At 36.4% G+C, this 23406-nt stretch overlaps 5 protein-coding genes and 2 non-coding genes across 7 annotated transcripts; 4 read left to right on the top strand and 3 right to left on the bottom strand.

Moving 5' to 3' along the window:
* Positions 1 to 11: 11 nt before the first annotated feature.
* On the bottom strand, positions 12 to 85 carry TRNAN-GUU. Its single transcript has one exon. It is a non-coding gene; the product is annotated as a tRNA-Asn (tRNA).
* A 2089-nt stretch (positions 86 to 2174) lies between these two features.
* On the bottom strand, positions 2175 to 2248 carry TRNAN-GUU. Its single transcript has one exon. It is a non-coding gene; the product is annotated as a tRNA-Asn (tRNA).
* A 1241-nt stretch (positions 2249 to 3489) lies between these two features.
* LOC116024469 lies at positions 3490 to 4239 on the top strand. Its single transcript, XM_031265363.1, has one exon. The coding sequence runs from the start codon at positions 3490 to 3492 to the stop codon at positions 4237 to 4239; it is 750 nt and encodes a 249-aa protein (XP_031121223.1).
* A 419-nt stretch (positions 4240 to 4658) lies between these two features.
* Positions 4659 to 5087, bottom strand: LOC116024468 (putative glycine-rich cell wall structural protein 1). The gene has a single exon (XM_031265361.1). It carries the CDS (start codon positions 5085 to 5087, stop codon positions 4659 to 4661), a length of 429 nt encoding a protein of 142 aa, XP_031121221.1.
* Positions 5088 to 9809: 4722 nt separating this feature from the next.
* Positions 9810 to 12040, top strand: LOC116024467. Its single transcript, XM_031265360.1, has 3 exons — positions 9810 to 10290; positions 10443 to 11086; positions 11168 to 12040. Exons 1-3 carry the CDS (start codon positions 9810 to 9812, stop codon positions 12038 to 12040), a joined length of 1998 nt encoding a protein of 665 aa, XP_031121220.1.
* A 3636-nt stretch (positions 12041 to 15676) lies between these two features.
* LOC116024537 (protein FLX-like 2) lies at positions 15677 to 18927 on the top strand. The gene is made up of 4 exons (XM_031265449.1): positions 15677 to 15868; positions 16823 to 17427; positions 18318 to 18457; positions 18528 to 18927. Exons 2-4 carry the CDS (start codon positions 16892 to 16894, stop codon positions 18731 to 18733), a joined length of 882 nt encoding a protein of 293 aa, XP_031121309.1. The 5' UTR covers positions 15677 to 15868; positions 16823 to 16891; the 3' UTR covers positions 18734 to 18927.
* An 865-nt stretch (positions 18928 to 19792) lies between these two features.
* LOC116025769 (cytochrome c oxidase subunit 6b-2-like) lies at positions 19793 to 22475 on the top strand. Its single transcript, XM_031267103.1, has 4 exons — positions 19793 to 19926; positions 21142 to 21230; positions 21621 to 21702; positions 22169 to 22475. The coding sequence occupies exons 1-4, from the start codon at positions 19918 to 19920 to the stop codon at positions 22220 to 22222; spliced, it is 234 nt and encodes a 77-aa protein (XP_031122963.1). The 5' UTR covers positions 19793 to 19917; the 3' UTR covers positions 22223 to 22475.
* The last annotated feature ends 931 nt before the right edge of the window (positions 22476 to 23406 follow it).

The following is a 23406-nucleotide window of genomic DNA, read 5'->3' as shown; positions in this document are numbered from 1 at the left end:
GTGGGCCAAAACGCTAGAAGGAGGGCTTGAACCTCCGACCTTGTGGTTAACAGCCACACGCTCTAACCAACTGAGCTATTCCAGCACTTAGCTATAGAAGGCAAGTTTTTATTTCATAACTCATTTGTTGACTATGTCATCGAGGATATAATTGGTATTTGACCTTCTCGAATATTGATAGGATATGGATTCGAGTGGTTTATAGTTAAGTTTATGAAATATTTAGATGTACACACACACGGATTGAATAATAATATCGGTAGCTAGTAAATAGTTAAATACCACATCTCAAATTTGATTTAAGTTAGCTATTTACTCAAAGTGGTATTGGCGTGTCTTTTGAACAAGTTATTCCCGATTTTCTTGTTGGTATTGGTTCGTAGCACTTTTATTGATGGCAAAGGTTAGCCCTCTTGGTAACATCCATGGTGTTTTTAGCGTAATTTCTGAATTGCTGAAATGTTTTGCACTTTTGCATATGCAATTGGTGGTCTTTCGCCTTGGGGGTTTGATCATGCGCCTCTCTCTCTCTTCTTGGTGCTTACATATTCAAGTTGTTCGATATTACTCGTGATGAGGTGTTGTTTTGTATTCCTATCATTTAGTATTGTTATTATTAATTCCTTTGTCGTTGGCTTTAGTTGACCTTTGTTTTTTGAGTTGGGGACTTGAGCTTTGTTGTCTTGTTTTCGGCTTAAAACGTTTTCTAATGTATGTTTCGTGTAGTTGTTATTGGGTAATTAATAATATTTTTACCTTTACCAAAATAATACTTATTGGGTTCAAGTAGCACATTATAAGAGGCCATTTGATAGTTAGGTGGCAATATAAAATGTGAACAAGTTATTATCATGTTTGGTTGAGTTTTTGACTTCAAAATTTTTGGGTCAATTAAAAACGTGTAAAAATTATTTCAAGCTAAGAGTGATCATTTTTTTCAAGTAATAGAGTAAAACGTATATAATTTTTGTTTGTCATTTATTTTACTTTAGGAAAAAGTGTCAAATAGGCCATTGAACTTTTACACTTTGTGTAATTAAATCATCAAACAACAAAAGTATGCAATTAAAATTTTAAACATACAAAAAAAAAGGGCAATTAGCATTTTCTACTTGTTCCTCAAAGTAAAATAAGTTAAGTTGATGACTTGACATTTAATATAATTAATTTAATATGTTAATGCTTATGTAGACATTTCTGTGGCAATGACATGTCAAGTTATATCTAAAAATTAAAAATAAATAAAAGTAAAAAAAAAAAAAAAGGAATACGACTTCGACAAAAGTAGAGATGATGATGGTTGCCCCCTCCTTTGTCCAACAAAGGGGGAGGCAACCATGACTGACCCACCTTCATCCTGGTCGAGGATGTAGGTTGCCTCCTCTTCCTTTGTCAGTTCGTCCACAACGGATGAAGGGGGAGGCGCCATGGATGCCCCCTCTTTCCTCCAACCTAGACGAAGGGGGGCAGTCTTTGTCTTGGACCCCATTTTTTCTTCAAATAGGGTTGTGCATAACCCAACAAACCTACCATGGATGCCCCCTCTTTCCTCCAACCTAGACGAAGGGTCTTCATGGATGCCCCCTCTTTCCTCCAACCTAGACGAAGGGTCTTGGACCATGCCCCCTCTTTCCTCCAACCTAGACGAAGGGTCTTGGACCCCATTTTTTCTTCAAATAGGGTTGTGCATAACCCAACAAACCTACCATGGATGCCCCCTCTTTCCTCCAACCTAGACGAAGGGTCTTCATGGATGCCCCCTCTTTCCTCCAACCTAGACGAAGGGTCTTGGACCATGCCCCCTCTTTCCTCCAACCTAGACGAAGGGTCTTGGACCTCATTTTTTCTTCAAATAGGGTTGTGCATAACCCAACAGACCAAATATCTAAAACAGCGGTATCCGACCAATATGAACTCATCCTCCCATATTCTATCTGCATGTTTAAACGGCGCCGGTTAATGTAGTTCAAGCGGGGTAAGATATCTTGATTCCGATCTGCTCGAATATCCGAACTTCATTAGGGATACGTTTTGGTGTAGAAAGTGTTGGCAAAACACGCTAGAAGGAGGCGGTTAATGTAGTTCAAGTGGGTTAGGATATCTTGATTCCGATCTGCCCGAATATCCGAACTTCATTAGGGATACGTTTTGGTGTAGAAAATGTTGGCAAAACACGCTAGAAGGAAGGCTTGAACCTCCGACCTTGTGGTTAACAGCCACACGCTCTAACCAACTGAGCTATTCTAGCATTTGATTACAAAAAAACAAGTTTTTACTTCATAACTCATTTGTTGATTATGTCAATGAATCAAGGATATAATTACTAATTAGTATCTGACACTCTTCATTCTTGATAGGATATGAGTTCGAGTGGTTAATAGTCAAGTTTATGAAATATTTGGATATACACACTAATTGAATAATAATATCGGTAGTTAGCAAAGATCACATCTCAAATCCGACTTAAGTTAGCTATTTACTCAAAGTGGCATTGCATGTCTTTTGGACAAATTCTTCCTTATTTTCTTGTTGGTATAATGGTATTGGTTCATAACACTTTTCTTGATGGCAAAGGTTAGCCCTATTGGTAACCTACAAATAATAATATCAATTCCACACATTTTTAACGTTAAATGTTTAAATTGCACACTTTTTGGTTCGATGATCTAGTTGCACAAACCATACAAGTTCGATGACCTATTTGATGTTTTTTCCTTTTACTTTATTGTTTGTGTATAGGAGATCTTAACAAAAAATATCTCATATAAACCAAATACTTGAAATGGATTTTCAAAAAATTCAATTGGTGAAAAAAACTAAACACACTCAAAAGGAAACAGGGTATATACAAGTAGAAATAAAAGCTTTAACAATATAAAATAAAATTAACAATGAAGTTATCAATTGTTATATAGGTAATGATGCTCATATCATCAACAAGAAAATTCGGTTCAAAAATCTTTACTTTATGGTGGTTTGATTCACGAAATGTGATATTACCTTAGGTAATAGAGTCTCGTACGTGGTGTATTTACATACATTTATCTTTGATCTATATGAAACTCTTGGGTAATAGACTACCTAAATGTATACTTTAAGTGAAACTCGTCTTATGATTCTAACTGATAAATGACCGCAATGAAGTAAACTAGCATAAGTTGCTCATAATTCACCGACTCAAACCTAAAAAGTCAATAAACAAGTATCACATAGAGTCAAACTTGAAATATTGTAATTACCAAGTCAAATGTCTATCTAACTTTTTAAAGCTAATAAGTAATAATGATATAAAAACTTAATTGGTTAGAACTTAGAAGAATAAGTAAACATGCAAAAGAGGCTTGTGGCTCTATCAACTTATTTAGTACTCGGAAAAATTATAATTTATACCCCTCCATACTTAGTACTCCGTATTAATTACTTGAACTATATATTTCGATAATTAATATACCAATTTAGTTAAATTAAACATTATTTTGTGAATGCACCATGGTTTTTCCTCTATGGTTTGGTCTGCATGATTTTCTAGGAGGATCCCTGCTAAATGTGATTGAGAGGTTCATACAAAATGTAGACACATTCAAAGCTGTGGAAATGGCTGCTCGATTGTGGGTTATCTGGTCTGCTCGAAATGATAGGCTTTGGAATGATAAAGTGTGGAGTTTGGAGGACCTCAGAAGAGCTGTTGAAAGTTTTCTCCATGACTGGAAACTTGCTTATTCCCCTTCTGAAAATATTTCTCAGGTTCATTCGGTTGCTTCACATGCAGTTTGGCATCCACCTCCGGAGGGCTGGGTTAAGTGCAATGTAGATGTGTCATTGCGTGAGTCTTCGATGGGTTATGGTGCCGTTCTTCGAAATCATCAAGGACAGTTTGTGGCAGCGTTAAGTGGGCGATTGTTTTGTGATAGAGATCCCTATCTAGCTGAATCCATTGCTGTTAAGGAAGCATTAACGTGGCTCAAGGATCGTGGTACAGAGAACGTCATTCTGGAAACTGATTGTTTGAATTTCTGTAATAATTTTAATTCTGCTAGACGTGATTTTTCTTATGTTGGCCTCATTATTAAGCAATGTCGTGTCATTGCTAGGGACATTGGCATCACTTTGGTTCGCCATGTCAATAGATCAGCGAATCAGGTAGCTCATGAATTGGCACGGGCGACCGGTTCTTTTTCTGTTCTCGGGGTTTGGGATTCCACCCCACCTACTTGTATTTCGGTTTTCTTCGATAATTAATCTGAGTTTTTGCTTTGGTTTTCAAAAAAAAAAACATTATTTTTGTTCTTTAATTTAATTGGTCATTACAATCATCTATATATATATAATGATTAATTGGCCTTTTAGTTCATGCAGTGAAGAAAGATACAACGATATATGGATAGATGATATTGAAACATAACTTTTCAATATACATATATTTATGAACAAAGAGAAGAAACCAGACATGAGACAACATTACAACACCACTACAGACCCGACCACAGACTCGACAATAATAAGATAATTCAAACTATATATAAACATATATATATATATATATAGGACATCATATGATAATATTAATACAACTATTTTATTTCTTTATTTCTTATTTATTTATTTTATTCCAATCTAGTAGTGTGTTAACGTGACATGAAATGGCATGCCCAAGCTTTTTAGTGCCTGCCGCCACCTCCACCGTAGCCACTTCCCTGGCCACCACCGTAGCCGCTGCCACCGCCTCCGTTGCCACCCGATCCGGATCTGGATCCAGCATACGACCCGGCAGAGGATCCGGCTTCGGATCCCGCCCCACCACCACCACCACCAGAGCTAGAACTCGAACTTGAACTCGAGCTCGAGCTTGAACTACTGGAGCCTCCCGAGCCCGAACCCGCTCCTGCCCCTGATCCACTACCGCTACCACCTAACCCGATACCAATGCCAGCACCAATCCCGATGCCAATACCACCCAAGTCCAACCCCAACCCCTCGGTCCTTACTTGGGCCGCCTTTTCGGCCTTGATGTCTCGACTCTGGGACACCACAAACACACTAGAAAGCACAAGCAACGCGACGAGAGCTAATGCCTTGAATTTAGCCATACTAGGAATTGAAGCTATATATCCAAGAGTGGCAAATCCTATGTTGTGTGACAAGGTTTATTGTTTAGCTTCTATGGTGAAAGTTTAGGGTTTTTGAGTATGGGTGGTGACAATATATGGGAAATTCTAGTGGTATTTATAGGTGAGAAATCATAGGCTTTGGGCATGTAAAAGCTTTGCCCAAAGTAGAGAAGGTGGTGTTGGACGGCTGCTTTAATTAATATGGACATTAAACTAATAGTATGGTTTTGGGAAATTTATATTTTAAATAACTCTACAATATCTTTTCTTTCTAAAAACAACAAAAAATGTAATAATCTGGTTGGTTCGCAAGAAATGTTACAAAATCTTTTCTTCAATAATTTGTTAAAAATGTGAATTCTTATGTTTGGTCGGTACCAAGTTTTTTCATTCAAGTTTGAATATCATAGAATACAAGGAAAAATTGAATAAATTATGAATTAAACAAACAAACATTAAGTTACTATCACGTAAAAGATGTAACAACGGGTTCGATTGATAAAATGTTAACAAAAATTGATTATACTCAATCAACCATTTCGGGACAATTACTATAACCTATTGATGATTTTTATTGGAGTTGTCTATGAGAAATTAGAGCTGCACAATGTAACATGCATATTCATAGGAAAGCAAAATTCTTTGCTGTCATATAGATGAAATTAGAGCGACTATATATTTGATGGTGTATCCTACATTATATAAGGATAAGCATTGCTTTTATGTAATAACACGCAAATTACAAAAAAGGTAGATCGCACTAAAAAGACCTTATGTGACGAACTCGATAAAAAATATATTAACAATAATTTGAACGGTGACAGTACGATTAAACAAATTTTTTTATCAGTCACTTGGCTGAAGCTATGGCAGTTAGAGAGGCGCTTTGGCGTCGAGTCTTAATCGAATAAGATTGTCTCAACGTGTGGCACCAACTCAATTCACCCTCGACCGACTTCTCATACACCAAATGTGTCATCAATAGCTGCCTTAGATTGGCTAAGCACTTCGAATCATCGTCCTACCTACCGTTTTTCTCAAAGATTAGTTAATATACTGGCCCACACTCTACTTAGTTCGATAGATTCCCAATCTTTTCATCACATTTCTTTCACTTCCATCCCCCCATGTATCAAACATTTGTTTCCATGCCAGTTTAGTTGAATCTAGTGCCTATTTTAATTTTTATTTAAAAAAAAATTATGAGTCAAAATAAACGTGGTTGGTATTATATATGTTTGGTGAGAAGAAGGTTGGGACAAAGTTTGTGGTCGAGAAAGATAAGGGCCGCATGCAGTGGGAAAAGGCTGTTGGAGTATCGGTCATGTGGAAGCCAAATGCTATGATGAGATCGAATAGTGTGTCCACCCATCATTCCACTAACAAAGTGGCCTACTTTCGTGCATTCACATATACATCCAACCTAAACATACCTTAAAATTTTTAATCATTTTTTAATAACTCAAGTCACGGAATTATATTCTGGACTTCATGAACTTGCTAGTCTACAAGCTCATGAGAAAGTAAATCGAGTCAATGTAACTTCAAGATTCAACTTTAAACGATACACTTATGCACGCAAGAAGGATAACCCTAACCCCAATCCAAATTAAACTCACTACTCCCCGTGCTCGTGGCATGAATCGAACCCCCACTAGCTGATAACAAGTCTTAAGTGAGACTTCTCATTAGCCCCCGATTCACATTTTGTTATGACACAATAAATAATTAACCTAAGTTTGAAATGTTCATACAATATGATGCATTAGTGCATGATCACAAAGTATGATAGGTATGAGTTGAAACGAATTGAACTTGGATAATTAGAGTTAATTAAGTATGAACAGATATGCATTGTAATAGAGTCAGTAGTATTAAAAAAAAATATGTATAAAGGGAGCTGATCGAATAGAGTTGTAGATAGTTTGACCTTTTTTTAAAATTTTTTTTTTTTTTAATGTTTGGAAGCCCAAGTGATTCATGTTCTCTGTATTTCTCAATACCGAATGAACTATTAACATGAAGCTTAACAAATACTCCGTAACTAATTTGGTAACAATGTGAAATAATTAAGGCTTTAAGGGTGCTATATTTGTCTTCATGCTACAATAGTGAATTGAACCAAATCAACTAATGACTAATGTTTGAAGCTAAGATGGGAATAAGCAATGTTTTCCCCATAATAAAATAATAGAAAATTCTACGGTATACAATACAAATAGAAATGAACAATATAATATCATTTTTGTAAATAATATGATCGTTATTTAAAAAAGATCAATGCCCCTTTCTATTTATAATAATAGGCATGATTCATTTATATATATATTATACAATTTATTTATCGATTATAATTTACTATATATCTAATAAGAGACTATTAAATCCATGATACGGTACTCAAGCCAAGACCCTAACTCCACCACAAAAGCTAGCTTATGAGTGGAGGTTTGGCCCCAACTTAAATACCACTCCACAATCTCTTGTTGAGCCGATGTGGGATCGTATCATTGCCCACCCCTTGAGAAGCCGACGTCCGCGGCGGCTTACTCTAGACGGCTCACACTCCGGACCTTATCAAGCACCAGGTAGCCCTTTTCTAGGTCGCCCCCTCCGCTAGGCCGGCACCGGAAGAGTGGATATCTTCACTCTGGATAGCTTTCACTCCGGACTCTTCTCGGTTCCCTTTGAACCTTATCAAGCACCGGGTAGCCCTATTCCAGGTAGCCCTTTCCCACCACACTCCGGCCTCTCAATGAAAGCACCAATGATACGGTACTCAAGTCAAGACCCTAACTCCACCACAAAAGCTAGCTCATGAGTGGAGGTTTGGCCCCAACTTAAGTACCACTCCACAATCTCTTGTGGAGCCGACGTGGGATCGTATCAATCCACTGCAAAGTTTTTTATAATACAATATAAACATGGCCAAACAATTTAACTATGCATACATAGCGGGAAGTGTGAACATCTTAATTAGTTGGACATTAGTAATTGATTGTTAATCTTATTATTATATACATACATGTATTGGGTTGAATGAGATAAATGTGGAAGAGGCACATCATGTTTATATATATATTTTGTCAAAATAATATGGAATGATGATTAAGAAGACACAAATGAAGGTGGATAAACTGTTGAAATACAATAATTAAGAATTTAGAAATGTGAATTCAATTAAATATGTTGTTGGTATGTGCATAATAATGTATAAGTTGTAGTGCTCTAGGTATTATAGTCACATAATGCATAAAGTCAAAAAGTATTGTTTGATCATTGTCTTGTTGCATGAAATTCAAGATAAAGATGAATTGAAGATTGGTAAAATAATAATAATAAAAAATTGGCATTATATTGACATGCTACTCATCATGTAATGTGTTGTTGATTTTGCTCCACTTTCTTGGACCCAAACGAATGATGATAACCAATGGAATGTAAACGTGTAGTTTATAAGAGTTTGTTTCACTTCTTATCTCTTTATTATAATACTTCTTTCATTTTAGGCTCAAGTGCCATTCCGCACCATGAACCAATCGCGATTCTTCATGCCGCACCCTCACCTTGAATAAGTGCTGATTCGATGCATTAACCGCAAAATTTTTGTCGCCTAGCCTATTTTGCAGGTTACCTTTAAGTTAAAGGTAATTAGTTGGTGAGGTGGTTTTGAATTACTAATGACGTGTAGTGTTATGTACAGTTAGCTGCCATCTCAGCCTGCCATCTCACCCATTTCATCAGTTCAATTTAATAAAACATACCCAAATCCCTTTTTCCCCTCACTTCGACGAACCCTAATCCAAAATTGCGCAAGTTGGGACGACATCCTTCGACGAATCCTAATCAAAATCGGTGAAATCCTAATCCCAAACCCAATCCCTGAAACCCAATCGCTTAAATCCTAATCCCAAACCCAATCCCTGAAACCCCATCCGTGAAAGCAATCCCTAATCTGAAAAGCGAAAAGCGGCTGGAATCAGCGAGTGGAAAAGCGAAAAGCGACTTGGAAAGGCAAACGATTTTGGGTGGACCTGCTGTAAGGTATGTGTAACACTACTTGTTTTCATTTTTTTCGAATGTGAAGTCAATATATGCTGTGAAAACGATTTTGGGTGAACCTGCTGGTGCTTTTCATTTTCGTATTGATTGTGATGTAGTGGGGTACTGCTATTATTGCTTTAGGGTATATGTTGAATTGCTTTTGATGAACTGGGTCCTACTATACTAAATTGTTATTTGAATATAATGTGGTCCTGCTCCAGTTTGTATGGTTTTGTGGTCCTGGTGAATATTTAATTTGAATATGTGTCTATAAAGTGTTAAAGTGTGCTGCTGCTTTTTTGTTTAAATGAGCCTTCAATTACTTTTGTCAGGAATGGATGACAGTGTGGAATTATTAATTCATCATGGTGGTAACTTTGTGAAAAACCCTAGTTTTAACTATGTGAATGGTGAGACAGAGGTTGTGGTATTGGACCCTGATTTCATATGTTATCCTCACTTAATGAAGTTTATAGGTGACCAAAGATATGGCAAAATAGTGTCACTTACTTATAAGTTGACATCTGAACCTTTTACTGCTTTAAAACTGCTAAATAATGATGCCAGTAGTTTACACTTAGCTAAGATTGCTCGGGAAAATAAAAGGTGTGAGATATATGTTGAACATGGGGTAGATGAGCCTAATGTAGTTGGATTATGTTTACCTGGGTTGAGTTTGAGGGGAATGTAGATGCGGCTGGAATAGTGAGTGAGGAAGGGGGGTCTGACCATAACATAGGGGGTGAGCAAGATACTGAAGATGGGATTGAAGTTGAGGCAGATTCAGGATTTGAGAGTGATTATTACAGTGAGAATGAGACAGATATTAGCATTGGGAGTGAACATATAACTAGTGGCAGTGAACATTTAAGTAGTGACAGTGAGCAGAGAACAGTTTGTGGCAGTAAGGACAAGAGCAAAAGGAAAGTAAGGGTAGATGAGGAACCTATTCCACAGTCTGTGCCAGTAGGTGAAAATCCTTTAGAAGATGATGCAGATTCTCAATATTATGATTCACAAGATCCACCAACAGCTGAAGAGGCTTTGGAGAATGAAGAAGGGGATGAGGTGCAATCAAAATACAATTCTAAGTACCCAAGGTATAACCCTAAAGCTGATCCACCAATTCTTGAACTTGGTATGTATTTTGATGATAATGTAAATTTCAAACTTGCTATGATAAGTTATGTTGTACACACAAAGAGAGATTTGTTTTGGAAAAAAAAAATGGATTAAAATATGTTAGGGTGGAATGCCTTGGAAAGGGATGTGAATTTCATGTTAGTGCAGGGTGGGAAGAGAGAACTAAGTGTTTTCAAGTTAAAGCAATTATGTTAGACCATAAATGTAACACCCAATTCACCTTAGGGATAGTTAGTCAAAAGTGGTTGGAATGGAAATTTGAAGAAAAGGTGAGGCAAAATCCAACCATTGGATATTCTGAGTTGAGCAGAGACATAAAATCTGAGTTTAATATCAATGTGACTGTTAGCATGTGTAGAAGGGCAATTACTGGGATTCTAAAAAAGCTAGATATTGGTTATGAGAGTCAGTTCAAGAGGCTAAGGGATTATGCTCAGGAGTGCTTGAATTCAAATCCAGGATCTACTGTTAAGATTAAAACCAATAGAACTGTGGAAAATTGTCCAATAGTGTTTGAGAGGATTTATGTTTGTTTTTCTGCAATGAAGAAGGGTTTCTTAGGGGGTTGTAGGAGGTTTATTGGATTAGATGGCTGCTTTTTGAAAGGGAAATTGAAGGGTGAAATTCTAAGTGCTGTGGGTAGAGATGTCAATAATCAGATGTACCCAATAGCATGGGCTGTAGTGGAGATTGAAAACAGCTCTTCATGGAGGTGGTTTCTTGAATTTCTGAAGTCAGACTTAGAGATTGTGGATGCTAGTCAATGGACTGTAATGAGTGATCAGCAAAAGGTAAATCACTATTCAATTGATTCTTTAAATCTGTTACTACACATTTATGTTGTTATGATTAACTTCCATTTGAATTTGCAGGGGTTATCAAGCATCATACAAGAGGTATTCCCTGGTGTGGAGCATAGAAACTGTGCAAGACATGTGCATGCCAACTGGAGTAAGAGTCACAGGGGTAAGGTTCTCAAGGGTCTTTTCTGGCAGATTGCAAAGACTCCCAATCAAGCATTGCTTGCAGATAGGCTGAAAGGTTTAGAGAAGGTGGATGCTGCAGCACTACAAGATTTGAACAAGTATCCAATGCAATTCTGGTGCAAAACATTTTTCAAGGAAGAAATTAAATGTGATTTGGTTGACAACAATTTGAATGAGGCATTCAACAAGACCTTGTTGAATGCAAGGAGTAAGAATATTATTCCAATGCTAGAAGACATAAGAGTTGCAGTCATGAAGAGGATTGCCAAGAAGAGATCACTTGCTGAAAGGTGGACTGGGAATAATTGTCCAAATGTGATTAAGAAGTTGAATGAAAACATCATTGGAAGTGCAGATTGGGAAGTTGTGTTCAATGGAGCTGATGGATATGAGGTGAAAAAGGGCAGATTTCAGTTCAAGATAAATTTGGAGTTGCAATCATGTTCTTGTAGACAGTGGCAGTTGACTGGTTTGCCATGTCCTCATTCAATTTGTGCCATATTTCACAAGGGGCACCAGCTTGATCAGTATATCCATGAGTGGTATAGCAAGGAGATGTATATGAAAACCTATGACCATGTAATACAACCAATGAATGGAGAACAATTTTGGCCCAGAACTTCAGGAGATGAGATACATGCTCCAATTCCAAGGAAGATGACTAGCAGGCCCAAGAAAAAGAGAAAGTTGGAAGATGATGAAAAGAATAAGGACAAAAACAAATTAAGTGTAGAGGTTCGTAAGCTGTCAAGGAAATGAAGAATAATGACATGTAAACAATGCAAAGGAAAGGGGCACAACAAAAGGTTTTGTCCTACCCTATCAATTGAACAAGGACAACAAGTTGGTACTTCTACTGTTGTTAGAGGAAGAGGAGGCACTACTGTTAGAGGAAGAGGAGGCAGTGCTGTTATAGGAAGAGGAGACAGTGCTGTTAAAGGAAGAGGAGACAGTGCTGTTAGAGGAAGAGGAGACAGTGCTGTTAGGGGAAGAGGATCAGAGCCAATATCATCTCAAGGAAGCACAATTGGACTGTCAGGTAATTAAATTACACTAACAGTTTAATTAAATGGTTGTTTTAACACTGTTGGATTATGATAGTAATGGTTGGTGATAGTAATGGTTGTTTTCTGTTTGTAGATTGCACACAACAATGAAGAGTTTGAAGCTTCATGGAGTTTAGTTTGAAGACAGTGTTGGATTTTGAATGTAAAGGGGCTATTGTAGTCATTTAGGTCATTTTGTGAATGTGCATCAGTATATGTATGGTTACTGACTGTAGCTAGCTTGTGAATGTCAATGGCTAGACTAGTATTTTGATTGTATGGTTCATGGAGTTTAGTTCAAGTCAATGTATTTTGAATGATTAATGCTTGAAACTGCTAAGGTTGAATGTGAATGATTTTTGGCTACTTTGAACCTTTGTGAATGATTAAGGGTTTGTGAATGATGAAAACTATTCACAGCAATGCTATATGTTCAATATGTTCACACTATTGATAGGAAAATGTAAACTGCCAATATGCAAACTGCCAAACAATCAAAGACACTACCAATATGCAAACTGCCAAACAATCAAACACACTGTTGATAGGAAAATGTAAACTTGCAAACAATCAAACACACTGCCAAAATGTAAACTGCCAAATTGCATTTTCATTACACTGCCAAATAGCATTTACATACAAATTTTAGTTACAAGTACCACAATTACAATCAAGAGAACAACACACTTTAGCCTCAACACTTCGTTTTCTTTTTTCATACCACTATAGTCATTTACAATTAGTTCCCTCACGCCTTTTATTTCACACTTCAAAGACATCACGAGCTTCTTTAGGTCTTCATTCTCACCTTCACCACTCCTTGCACTGTGATCCTTCCAAAAGAAGAAGCCACAACCATTTCCATCCTAAAAACAACAACTACAAAAGTCAAACCCTAAGCCCCAAATGCCAACACAAACCCTAAATCTTGTAATTTTAAACAATTGAAAAATCATAAATCATTCGAAAATTCAATAAATCCCTACCTTCCATCTTTGACACCCGAAGAATTGCTTTCCCGAGTCTCTACTTGTGCAAATAGGAGCTTTCAACCCACAATTACAATAAACACTAAGCTCGTAATCCATGTTTACTCTCACTCGGGATGAATTCGATGATGATGACATCTTGCACGCTTACTAATTCCTCGGATATCAGTGCGTATTTGCGTCGATGAGGATGCCGTCGTTGACCCTGTCGGAGTGCGTATCCGTCGGCTGCTACGGCGAACAGTGGTTCAGCTTCAATCTTTGTATTTTGCGAAAGGGAGACAGCTATGCACTATTAATACTTCACTTTCGGAGGCAAAAAATATAAATAAAGCTCCACATCAGATTGTGACCGGCTCCATGTCATCAAGGCATAAGGGTAACCTGCAAAATAGGCTAGGCGACAAAAATTTTGCGGTTAATGCATCGAATCAGCACTTATTCAAGGTGAGGGTGCGGCATGAAGAATCGCGATTGGTTCATGGTGCGGAATGGCACTTGAGCCTTCATTTTATTTTGTGTATTGGCGATTAAATGTTTATCACGAAGTCAAAAATTATAATTAATAGTGAATATGTAATTTTATTTTCTTATATGTAGGCATCCTCAATAGTGAGGATTTTTAGATAAGTTTTTGAGGTGCCAACTAGGAAAGAGGAGAAGAAATTAAAAAAGAGAAAGAAAAAAATTTGACATTTATTATAATCTATTTAAAAAAAAAAAAGGTGAAAACGCACCAGCAGGTACATGTAGTGGGCGTTAACTGTGCACGAAACGAGCACAACCTTACACTTTCTCAGACTTTTCTCTCTCATAATGGGGCGCACAAAAAACTCCAATTTGCATGAGCACCTTGGATCTTTTCTCTCATCCCTCTCTCTCCTCCATATAGGCAATTATTTCCTCAAAAGCTATGAAAGATTTACTAATGTGCATAGCCTTACGTACCAATCAGCGTGACTTTTCAATTATATGATATTCAACTCAACCCTTCAAACCTTTAATTATTTGTCTGGTGTGTGTGTGTGTGCGCGGCTGCGCGCGCGCGCTCGTGTGTGCATGGGATGGTTCAAGTGCGAAGCTTCTCCCATGTGAAAAATGGGGTGAGAATGTGAGATCTTAGTCATTGATCTAATTTAGATCAATGGTTCAAACTAAATGGATTTTTTTTAAAAAGATGGATACAAATGATTAAGTGTCTCGAACTAACGCACCTTAAGCTTTAAACATACGCGCCTTACGAGTTAAAGTGATGCATTTTAAACTAAATGGTGTTAGAAACTTATTCACTTTAAGCTATAAATTTACGCACCTTAAGGTGTGACCTTATGCAAAATGACCATAATGCCACCGTTTTTTTAATTATATATTTATATGAATTATACACTTCTCCCAACATCACAAAGATTTAGATCAAACCTGTGACCTCTTACTTGGGAGAGGCACAACTATGCCGCTTGACCACAAGGTCTTTGGCTAAATCACTCTACTATGCTCAAGCTTTTAGAAAATAGGGCAAACTTTAATCTGTAATTGTCTATGTAACTCTCTCCCATGATACTCCACAAGATTAAGAAAGGGACACTGACCAAACCATTACTGGTTAAACAACTTACTCTTTTTAGAGTTTGTTTTAATCATAATGTATTCATAACATTTAGCATATGCAATGCGAAAAAACCATGCATGATCTTCAAACCTCTCAAGAACTTCAAACACCCTCACAAACTCTGAATTTACAAGAGAAATCCCTGCACCAATTTTAGAAGAAGAAACATGTATAAAAATGAAAACTTTTTTTTTTTTTGAGTTTATATAAGACCTCAAGGGTGAGTTTGTAATTTCATCACCATTCTCTATTCTACTCGCCCAACACTAATATGACCCCATAATAATAACTGACAAAAAATAACAGAAACATCCAATAGCATCAAAACCTGTTCATGCAACATAAACGTTATTACAAGGTGATCGATCATTCTACTATGCTATTTGAAAAAAAAATGACAAACTTAAACCTCTCATCGTCTTTGTAACATTCTCCCGCAATACACTGCAAGATTAAGCAGGAGCATTTACTCCGTGTCCTCAGTTAAACACCTTACTGTGTTTTGAACGCTTTTCTTAATCGTAGTATATTTACAACCTTTAATACATACAACACAAAAATGTCATGCATGATCCTCAATCCTCGACTTCTAGCACCTCACAAACTCTTAAATTGCAAGAGAAATTCCCAAGCCAAATTTTGGAAAAAAGAAATGTGTCGGAAACATGAAAACTTAATTTGTTTTTGAGTTTGTATGCAAAACCTCGAGGGCGAGTTTGCAATTTCATCCACATTTATATCCAAAGGGGAAAAAGACATACGGGGAGTCGGGGAGAGAGAAGAGAAAGACAAGCATTCCTACTTCCTTGTACATAGTACTCTAATTCTCTCTCTCGCTCCTCGTATCAAACTCTCAGAACAAAGTTACAGTCTCCAAAGCGGCCTGGCTACTTGTTTGAAGTTGTTTCCTAGAGAGAAAGCTCTGCGGTGTCTCTATATGAAGGTATGATCTACCGTTTCTTATACCCACGCATGATATACATGATTTTTTTTTCTTGAATGAAATATGATGTTTGTATCGAGCAATTGAACAAGCAAGAACATCCTGTGGATTTTGAGTGTTATCGTATCGCAAATGTTTCAACATTGTTAGAGCCTTTGTTGAGGTTTGGAGATAATTGTGCCCTGCATTCGAAACCCTAGCTCCTGAACGCACGTTAATTGCACTTTTTTTTTTTTTCTGGAAAGTGCAATCCATTATTAGAGATAAAAACACATTCTTTATCACTCTTGATAGAACTTATGGTAGATTTCAGAACTGTTTCTGGATTTCTATTGCAGTGTATATGATTGAATTCAGAGTTCTTTTTTCACTCTTTTGTCAGTTCCTTAGAGCTCTTTGATTCCTTTTTCCTAATGTTTACACATTGTAGTTGTTATGTGCACTAATTGGGAGATGAATTGTGATGCCACTGGTGCCATTTGTGTGGCAAATGTTGCGAAAGTAGAATGCTTTTGAGTATGATGTATGAGGATTTAGAAAAAGGAATGTTGAAGCTGCCAGAAAGAGGAGAAAACTGAAAAGTTTTCATTTTTGTCACATTGAAAGAGAAAGTTTTTAGCTTTATGGTGAAAATGTTAGGAAAGAAGTTGTATTGGGACTCGACATTCTAAATTGATGAATGATTCTGTATAAAATATGTGGTTCAAAAGAAGGTAGATAGATATAACGGGTAATAGCTGTTTGTCATTATAATGGAGACGAAAGATTGCTTTTGATTCTTTTCCCTGAATTGTATTGACTATTGAGTGCAGGTGAAAGTTGTTTTGGAAGTTGAAAGCAGTTTGGGGGTGGGGGTGGGGGTGGGGGGTGACGATAACTACCAAACAGCTGCATTTTTCATGTTGATAGAAAAGCATGTTTTTTTCTAGTGCTAATTCTTTGATAAAATTGTAGGTGGTTTCATCTCAGCATCCGAAGACCAAGTAATCGTTTGCCCTTTTAAGATAGTGACATTTTGTATATATGGCGAACGGAAGGCATATTCCACCAGTGTACGAGGGACATTCGACTCCTGGTGCCGGAATGACATCTTATGGTTTGTTGCCTGCTGCACATCACTCCGTTGATCCACTTCCTCGTGAAATTTTGGAGGGCAAAATAGTCTCTCAGGTGGCAGAAATAGAGCAGCTTGTTACCGACAATCATACATTAGCATCTACTCACGTGACCTTGAAGCAGGATATTTCTGCAGTTCATGAGGAAATAGAGAAACTCCAAGATCATGTTAGAAGCATTCGAACTGAAAGTGATATCCAGATTCGGGTCATATTGGACAATATGGCAAAAAAGGAAGGTGACGCTCAAGCTCCTGATAGTATCAAGAACGATCTACAACAATCCATTAACGAGGCACAAAATTTAGTTACCATTACTCAAGAGTTGAATGCTAAATTAAAGCCCGCTACTGAAGAATTAGAGAAAGCTCGTTTAGAAGTCAAGAAATTACCAGAAGTGCGGGCTGAACTTGAAAATTTGCAGCAAGAACACCAACAGTTACGGTAAGCAAAGCTTTTAGTATTGCTCTTTTTTTTTTTTTTTTGCTTATATTATTTTCTCATTTGGAGGAGTGGGGTGTAGAGGGAGTGTGGCAAAGGTAAGAGTCGTATGTTTGGACTAACCACGTGTTGAATTCTTGAATGTGCATAAGCATTATCAAATTTCTTATGCTTTTCCTTGGAGTTAATACCCAATTTAGTAATCGATTATAGTGGTTTTTCTTGATTTAGTCCAAAGTCTTTTTGTGCTTAGTTAGGTCCTGAACTTCGATGGTTTTACCTAATCGAGTAATCTATTAGGATAACTTAGTAATTTCTCCTCTATTAATACCCAATATAGTCCTTTTGCCCAATTAGTCCTCGAGTAAACTATTAATGGTTTTTCTTGATTTAGTCCTTGATTCTAACAGCCGATGACTCAATTAAGTAAAACAATCGAAATCCAGGACCCAATTAAGCATTAAAAGACTTTTAGTACTAAATCGAGAAAAACCACTATAGTCGTAGACTAAATTGGGTGTTAACTCCTTTTCCTTGTGTTCTATGTAGTGTTTTTTCACCTTTACAAAAATGTTAACACTACCAAATGCTATTTCATTCTGCTTAGTATTGGTTTGGGATTCACATCGATAAGTATGTTTTTAGGTGTTTTAGCTTTGAGGATGCTTTCAACTATTGAATTTTTATGTGTCAATGCAGGCTTTTCTGTGGTTCTTTCTTGTGTTTTCTGACGTTTAATGGATTGTAGCACTTCCACTCGAGTTAGTGCAAAGGGCTCAAAATGTGAAAAATGTAGCTGATGTGGTTTAGGCATGTTTTTGAAATATTATAATGAGATAGCGGCATTTGTGTGTTTTTTTTACTGAACTGATCTTTATTTTTCGTGGCAAAAGCGAGACATTTGAGTTTGAGAAAGGTAAAAACGTAGCGAAAGTTGAACAAATGAAACTTCTGGAGACCAACGTGGTTGCCAAGGCTACTGAAGTGGAAAGATTGCGGACCGAGTTGCTAAATTCTGAGAGGAAAGTGAAAGGTATAAAATTCGTGCTAGTATTTAATCCTATTTTCCCACTTTATACCCACACGCGTTGCTATCCATGCAGCAATCTACTCGTATGGTCAGGCTTACGTGTACCCAAACCCTCCAATGCACGCTAGCATGCCTTATATGGATGGCTACGGAAGACCTCCCCCCGCACAAATTACAGGAGAAGGGGCGTTTCCTTATGGCACTGGCGGAACTGCTCCTGGAGTTGGAGGTGTGGCCGCCCCTCCAAATCCCGGGGCCTGGGGACGAGGACCTTATTAAGCTTCGCGGGCTAGTTGCCTTCAGCTGTAGATTATATGTGAATCCCCTGACTATTGATTGTGTAAATTTTATTCAAATTCTTTATCATTTGGCTATAAGCCTATAACCATATCTGAGTTATGTATGAGCATAATGACTAATTGACTAGAATGGTATATATGCAAGTTTTAATGATTAAAATTGTAGTTTCAGCATTTTGGTTGATGTTGTTTCTTTTCTCCACCCACCTTCCCCCTCCCCCCTTTGTTTCTTGGCATACTGCACTAGTATATGTATTTAACGCATGAAATTATGAAACTAATCTAGTCAAGTTTTAGTCAAAGACTGCTTTACTTTTATCTGGCTAAGACAATACAAATAAAGCACTCTAGACTTCCAACAAGGGAACCTAGATAGTGCATGTGCATTACAAATTATTGGCTTTTATTCATGTCTCTGATATGATAAGTTACGCTTAATTAAAATATACTACATTTGAAATTTATTGGTATAAAAAAAGGTGTCAATATATTTTATAGGTGCATACAAAATGTATTAAACAAGTTCAAGGAACTCGTAGCCAGCCACTATATGAGGGGTTGAGAGTTGAACAAAGAAAATGCAAGCACATATGGGAACTTTAATAAATAGATTCATAAGCACTTAAAAGAGGTAGGCGAGTAGATGAAGAATGATTTTTGTATATAAAGATTAAAGTCTTTCTTAAGCAATATCATGTGTGATGGTTTGTGAGTTATTAGACTAGATCGGTTAATCCAATTGCGAGTTATTACACAAGACTGATAAGAGCGAATTAATCCAATGCACATTATTATACCATAGACCAGAGTTTATCTTACATTGATCCAAAAATAACTTTCAGATTTTGTATATGCACTTGACACATTCTGTACATGCAGTTGACCGTTTATGTATATGTAACTATCATATTATATGTCATCAATTATCAAGTTAATTATTTATATTTACAGAAACTATTAACTATTATACAAAATGTATTAAGGTACAAAATTATACATAGTATAACAATTGGAAGAAAATAGATCCATAAATATGTGCATGAAATTCTCCCTTATTTTTGAACCCGGCCCGCAATATAGCGCCATGGGATCTCGTCAACGACGCTGCATTTTTGTACCGGCTACGCACACAGGAAGGGAAATTGTGTTCGCTGCTCATCATCAATGGCCGAGGTGAAACAATCTCGGAATCATTCCCTTTTCGATTTTCGTTTCCATATGTGTCGCGAAATGACTGTTTTTTTTTTTTCTTCTATAGCTGTGTTGTTTTGATGATCTGGAAATTTTGGAACTGATCTGAATTCAGTATGATTTGGATGCGTATGTTTTGTCCATTTTAGAATCGATTTGTGGGATTTTGAGGTTTTCGTTGAGCTGAATACTGATATGGCAATGATTTCATATGGCAATCTGTCAATTTGTATAATAGAATCTAATTAGAATTTTTTTCTTTTTGGTGGGAATATATAAGTTCTTAACCTAATCATAACTGACATTGCTTGATCTGTAATAATTATTGTGATCACAGGCTTTGAGAGTTTATTGTGTTTTTATTTTGCTGCTAATTCTGAGTCTCTGACATGATGGCATACGGGTAGGGTTCTTCTATCAATTGGTGTTTCATGAAGTGAATTATATGCCAATCTTGCTAATATGGCGTATTGAATTTGATGTTTTCCTTTTCAAAAATTAAAAGAGGAGCTATTTGTGGCCAGTTAGTATGCACATGCAATGAGAATGAGACTTTAGACAGTGCTGGGGCATCAGACTTGTTCTAAAATTTAAGACACCAAGTTAGAGGGGGGTTCTTGCTATTAGCTGCAGCTAGCTAATCGTTTACTCTCAGACCATAAAATAGGGGGAGATGGTAGATTATCCTGAAACTAAATGGAGAATAGATAAGTATAGAAGTGCTGAAAGAACATGGCTTTCTTCCTAGTCATAATTTCTCTATAGAGAAAAAACAATTGTCCAGGCGGCAATTTGAAATCACAAGCACATATTGTCCATGCAACCATTTTTTTTTTTTTTATAAATATTTTTCATCTTTAAATTTACTTTCAATGTTATATGTGTGGGGCTGTGGGCAATAATGAAAAGAGGAAATAAGCTAAAAAAGAGCTTCTCAAAAGCCATAAACTATTTTTCTGGCAATAAAATTAGCATAATTGCTTATAGTAGCAGTAGATAAGCTAAAGCTAAACATAAGTTTATCCAAACTGGGTAAAAACTTTTAACATGGCATTTCATTTATTCCAGTTAGTTATGAATTTGTGCCTTAGGAAAAAAGAAGCTGCTCCAAAATCTCTTAATATTTTCAAGTATTGACCTTTTGTAGGTTGACCTATTGGCTAAAATAATAATGTCTTTGATTAATCTTTCTCCCAGATTGAACTGAAGACTGCTCCAGCTGATTTTCGATTCCCTACAACAAACCAGACTAGGCATTGTTTCACACGCTACGTTGAGTTTCACAGGTAAAACTCCATGGCTTTAGTTTGGTTTACTGCTTGCATATGCTCCTAGGATACTTTTCCCTACCATATTAATACACCTTTGTTAGCTTCATCAATATCATTTGAACTATGGATGCATATCGTACTTACATAAACATGGAATACAGAACTCCGAACATTTCAACAACTAAACCTGTATAGGTGATGAGATTTTTTCAAAATAGAAATGATCTGGCAACCTGGTAAATTATAAACAACTAGGTTTCCAAGGCTAGGCTGTTTAAATACTTTCGCATATATGGGTATGACTTCAGGACCTCGTGATGTAAACTTGAGTATAGTCTTTAATCTGCAGCAAGCGACATGTTTACAATGCTGGGTCTGACTTGTTTCTCCATTCGTATACTTCAGGTGTGTGGCTGCTAAAGGTGGGGAGGTTGGTGACTGTGAGAAATTCGCTAGGTACTATCGGGCACTTTGCCCCGGTGAATGGGTAAGTGGAAACTTATCAATTTAAGTGCTTTGGTTTTTATGATAAATTGTGTCTATACATATTTCAGTAAATTAAATTATAGCTAAGAGATCAATCGAAGCATTGGGAAGTATTACAAGAGAATTATATAGTTACTTTTCCAAAGTATTTATCACAAATCTTTCTCTTACTGAAAGAGAGCATTTGATAGGAAGATTTGTGGTTGAATCTATAACCTAATTATCTAATGGTGTGGTAAGTTGTGGGGATGTTCCTTCTCCAAAAATGCGTGATGGGGGTCTCTGGTGTGTTTTATCTGTCTCCTCTTTCCCCATTTCACCATGTTCTGCTGGTTTCTTCTTGTCCATCTTTTGCAATCCACTCTTGAATCTTGATAGTAGTAATCCATCTAAAAACATGACCGTTTTCTCTGGTAAGTATTTACCTGTGTTATATTTTAATCCTACGTCCAATTGGTTCTTTTCAGGTCGAAAAATGGAATGAACAGAGGGAGACTGGGACTTTCCCAGGGCCACTTTAACTTGATGTGGATTTAGACAATGCTCATCTCCTTCTGAAATTTGGCATTTTGGTTTCCTTTTGAATGTCAATGGATTAATAAGCATTCTTGTACTGTCTTCTTAGAAACCTCTCTCTCTTTGTTGCACATGAATCAATGGTTTCTGAAAAGCTTTCTTGATTTGGGAGTTTCTAAAACAATTTAATGTTGTTGCTCTTTTTCCTCAGAACTATTGGCTTCTAGTCTAGTATATAAAGATTCTTTGTTTTATTAATTACTTAATCAGTCTTAAATTAAGGATAATAGTTTATTAAGGAGTATTATATTTTAAAATTCGTTTGCTTTTTGCAAATTGTCAGAGTAGTTATGTTCTCCATGTTCAATCTTTTTCTTTAATAATGGCCTGTCCCTTTTAAAACCTCTTTTTTCCGTTAAAACTTAAAAAACTATAGTCAGATATGGTCAAAAACTTGGAGAAATACACGTGCCGCAATCCAACAATATTATTTTATTGATTTTTTTTTGAAAACAATATTATTTTATTGATAGTTAGTCGAAATGATTAAGGTAACCCAAGTCGAGTTGGTTGAGCAAGTGATTGTTCAATTATTGCTGTGTGGACTATACTATCAAATATTCTGTAATATATTTTTCTTAAATACAATGTACATTTTTAATATATTAAAAATATATTATTTGTATATTGAATGTATAATATTTTGTATAATGTACATTTAATACACGAATAATATATTTTTAGTATATTAAAAATAGGGAAAATTGCATATTTAGTCCCTGAGTTATAGGGGTAGTGTAGACTCAGTCCCTGAGTTATGGCCGTATCCGAGTTTAGTCCCTGAGTTATTTGCGAAGTGGCGAGTTTAGTCCCTGACCATTAAATTTGACGAAAAAATTAAAAAATATTCAAAATTTGAGGGGTAAAATAGAAAATTCACATTTTATTCTTCTTCTAATATCAAAAACACTTTTACAATATTATTTTTCACTTCTTAGCCTAATTATTTTCAAGATTCTTCAATTTTAAAAGCATTTTAATAACTTTCAAACNCGATTTGTTAGGAACCTGGCTCTCGTATAACACACTTAAAATTTAGCACAAATAAAGTTTGAAAGTTATTAAAATGCTTTTAAAATTGAAGAATCTTGAAAATAATTAGGCTAAGAAGTGAAAAATAATATTGTAA

The sequence above is a fragment of the Ipomoea triloba genome, chromosome 7, assembly GCF_003576645.1.
Source record: "Ipomoea triloba cultivar NCNSP0323 chromosome 7, ASM357664v1".
Taxonomy (NCBI): Eukaryota; Viridiplantae; Streptophyta; class Magnoliopsida; order Solanales; family Convolvulaceae; genus Ipomoea; species Ipomoea triloba.
This window is presented reverse-complemented; position numbering and strand designations above follow the sequence as displayed.

Bases quoted from the DNA above. Each gene is read 5' to 3' on its own strand.
- LOC116024469 (XM_031265363.1), top strand. From the start codon at position 3,490: ATGGTTTTTCCTCTATGGTTTGGTCTGCATGATTTTCTAGGAGGATCC.
- LOC116024468 (XM_031265361.1), bottom strand. From the start codon at position 5,087: ATGGCTAAATTCAAGGCATTAGCTCTCGTCGCGTTGCTTGTGCTTTCT.
- LOC116024467 (XM_031265360.1), top strand. From the start codon at position 9,810: ATGTTTACCTGGGTTGAGTTTGAGGGGAATGTAGATGCGGCTGGAATA. The intron at 10,291-10,442 runs GTATGTATTTTG...ATGTTAGTGCAG, and splicing joins TCCACCAATTCTTGAACTTG to GGTGGGAAGAGAGAACTAAG. The intron at 11,087-11,167 runs GTAAATCACTAT...TTGAATTTGCAG, and splicing joins TAATGAGTGATCAGCAAAAG to GGGTTATCAAGCATCATACA.
- LOC116024537 (XM_031265449.1), top strand. From the start codon at position 16,892: ATGGCGAACGGAAGGCATATTCCACCAGTGTACGAGGGACATTCGACT. The intron at 17,428-18,317 runs GTAAGCAAAGCT...TCGTGGCAAAAG, and splicing joins CAAGAACACCAACAGTTACG to CGAGACATTTGAGTTTGAGA. The intron at 18,458-18,527 runs GTATAAAATTCG...CTATCCATGCAG, and splicing joins TTCTGAGAGGAAAGTGAAAG to CAATCTACTCGTATGGTCAG.
- LOC116025769 (XM_031267103.1), top strand. The intron at 21,231-21,620 runs GTAAAACTCCAT...CGTATACTTCAG, and splicing joins CGCTACGTTGAGTTTCACAG to GTGTGTGGCTGCTAAAGGTG. The intron at 21,703-22,168 runs GTAAGTGGAAAC...GGTTCTTTTCAG, and splicing joins CACTTTGCCCCGGTGAATGG to GTCGAAAAATGGAATGAACA.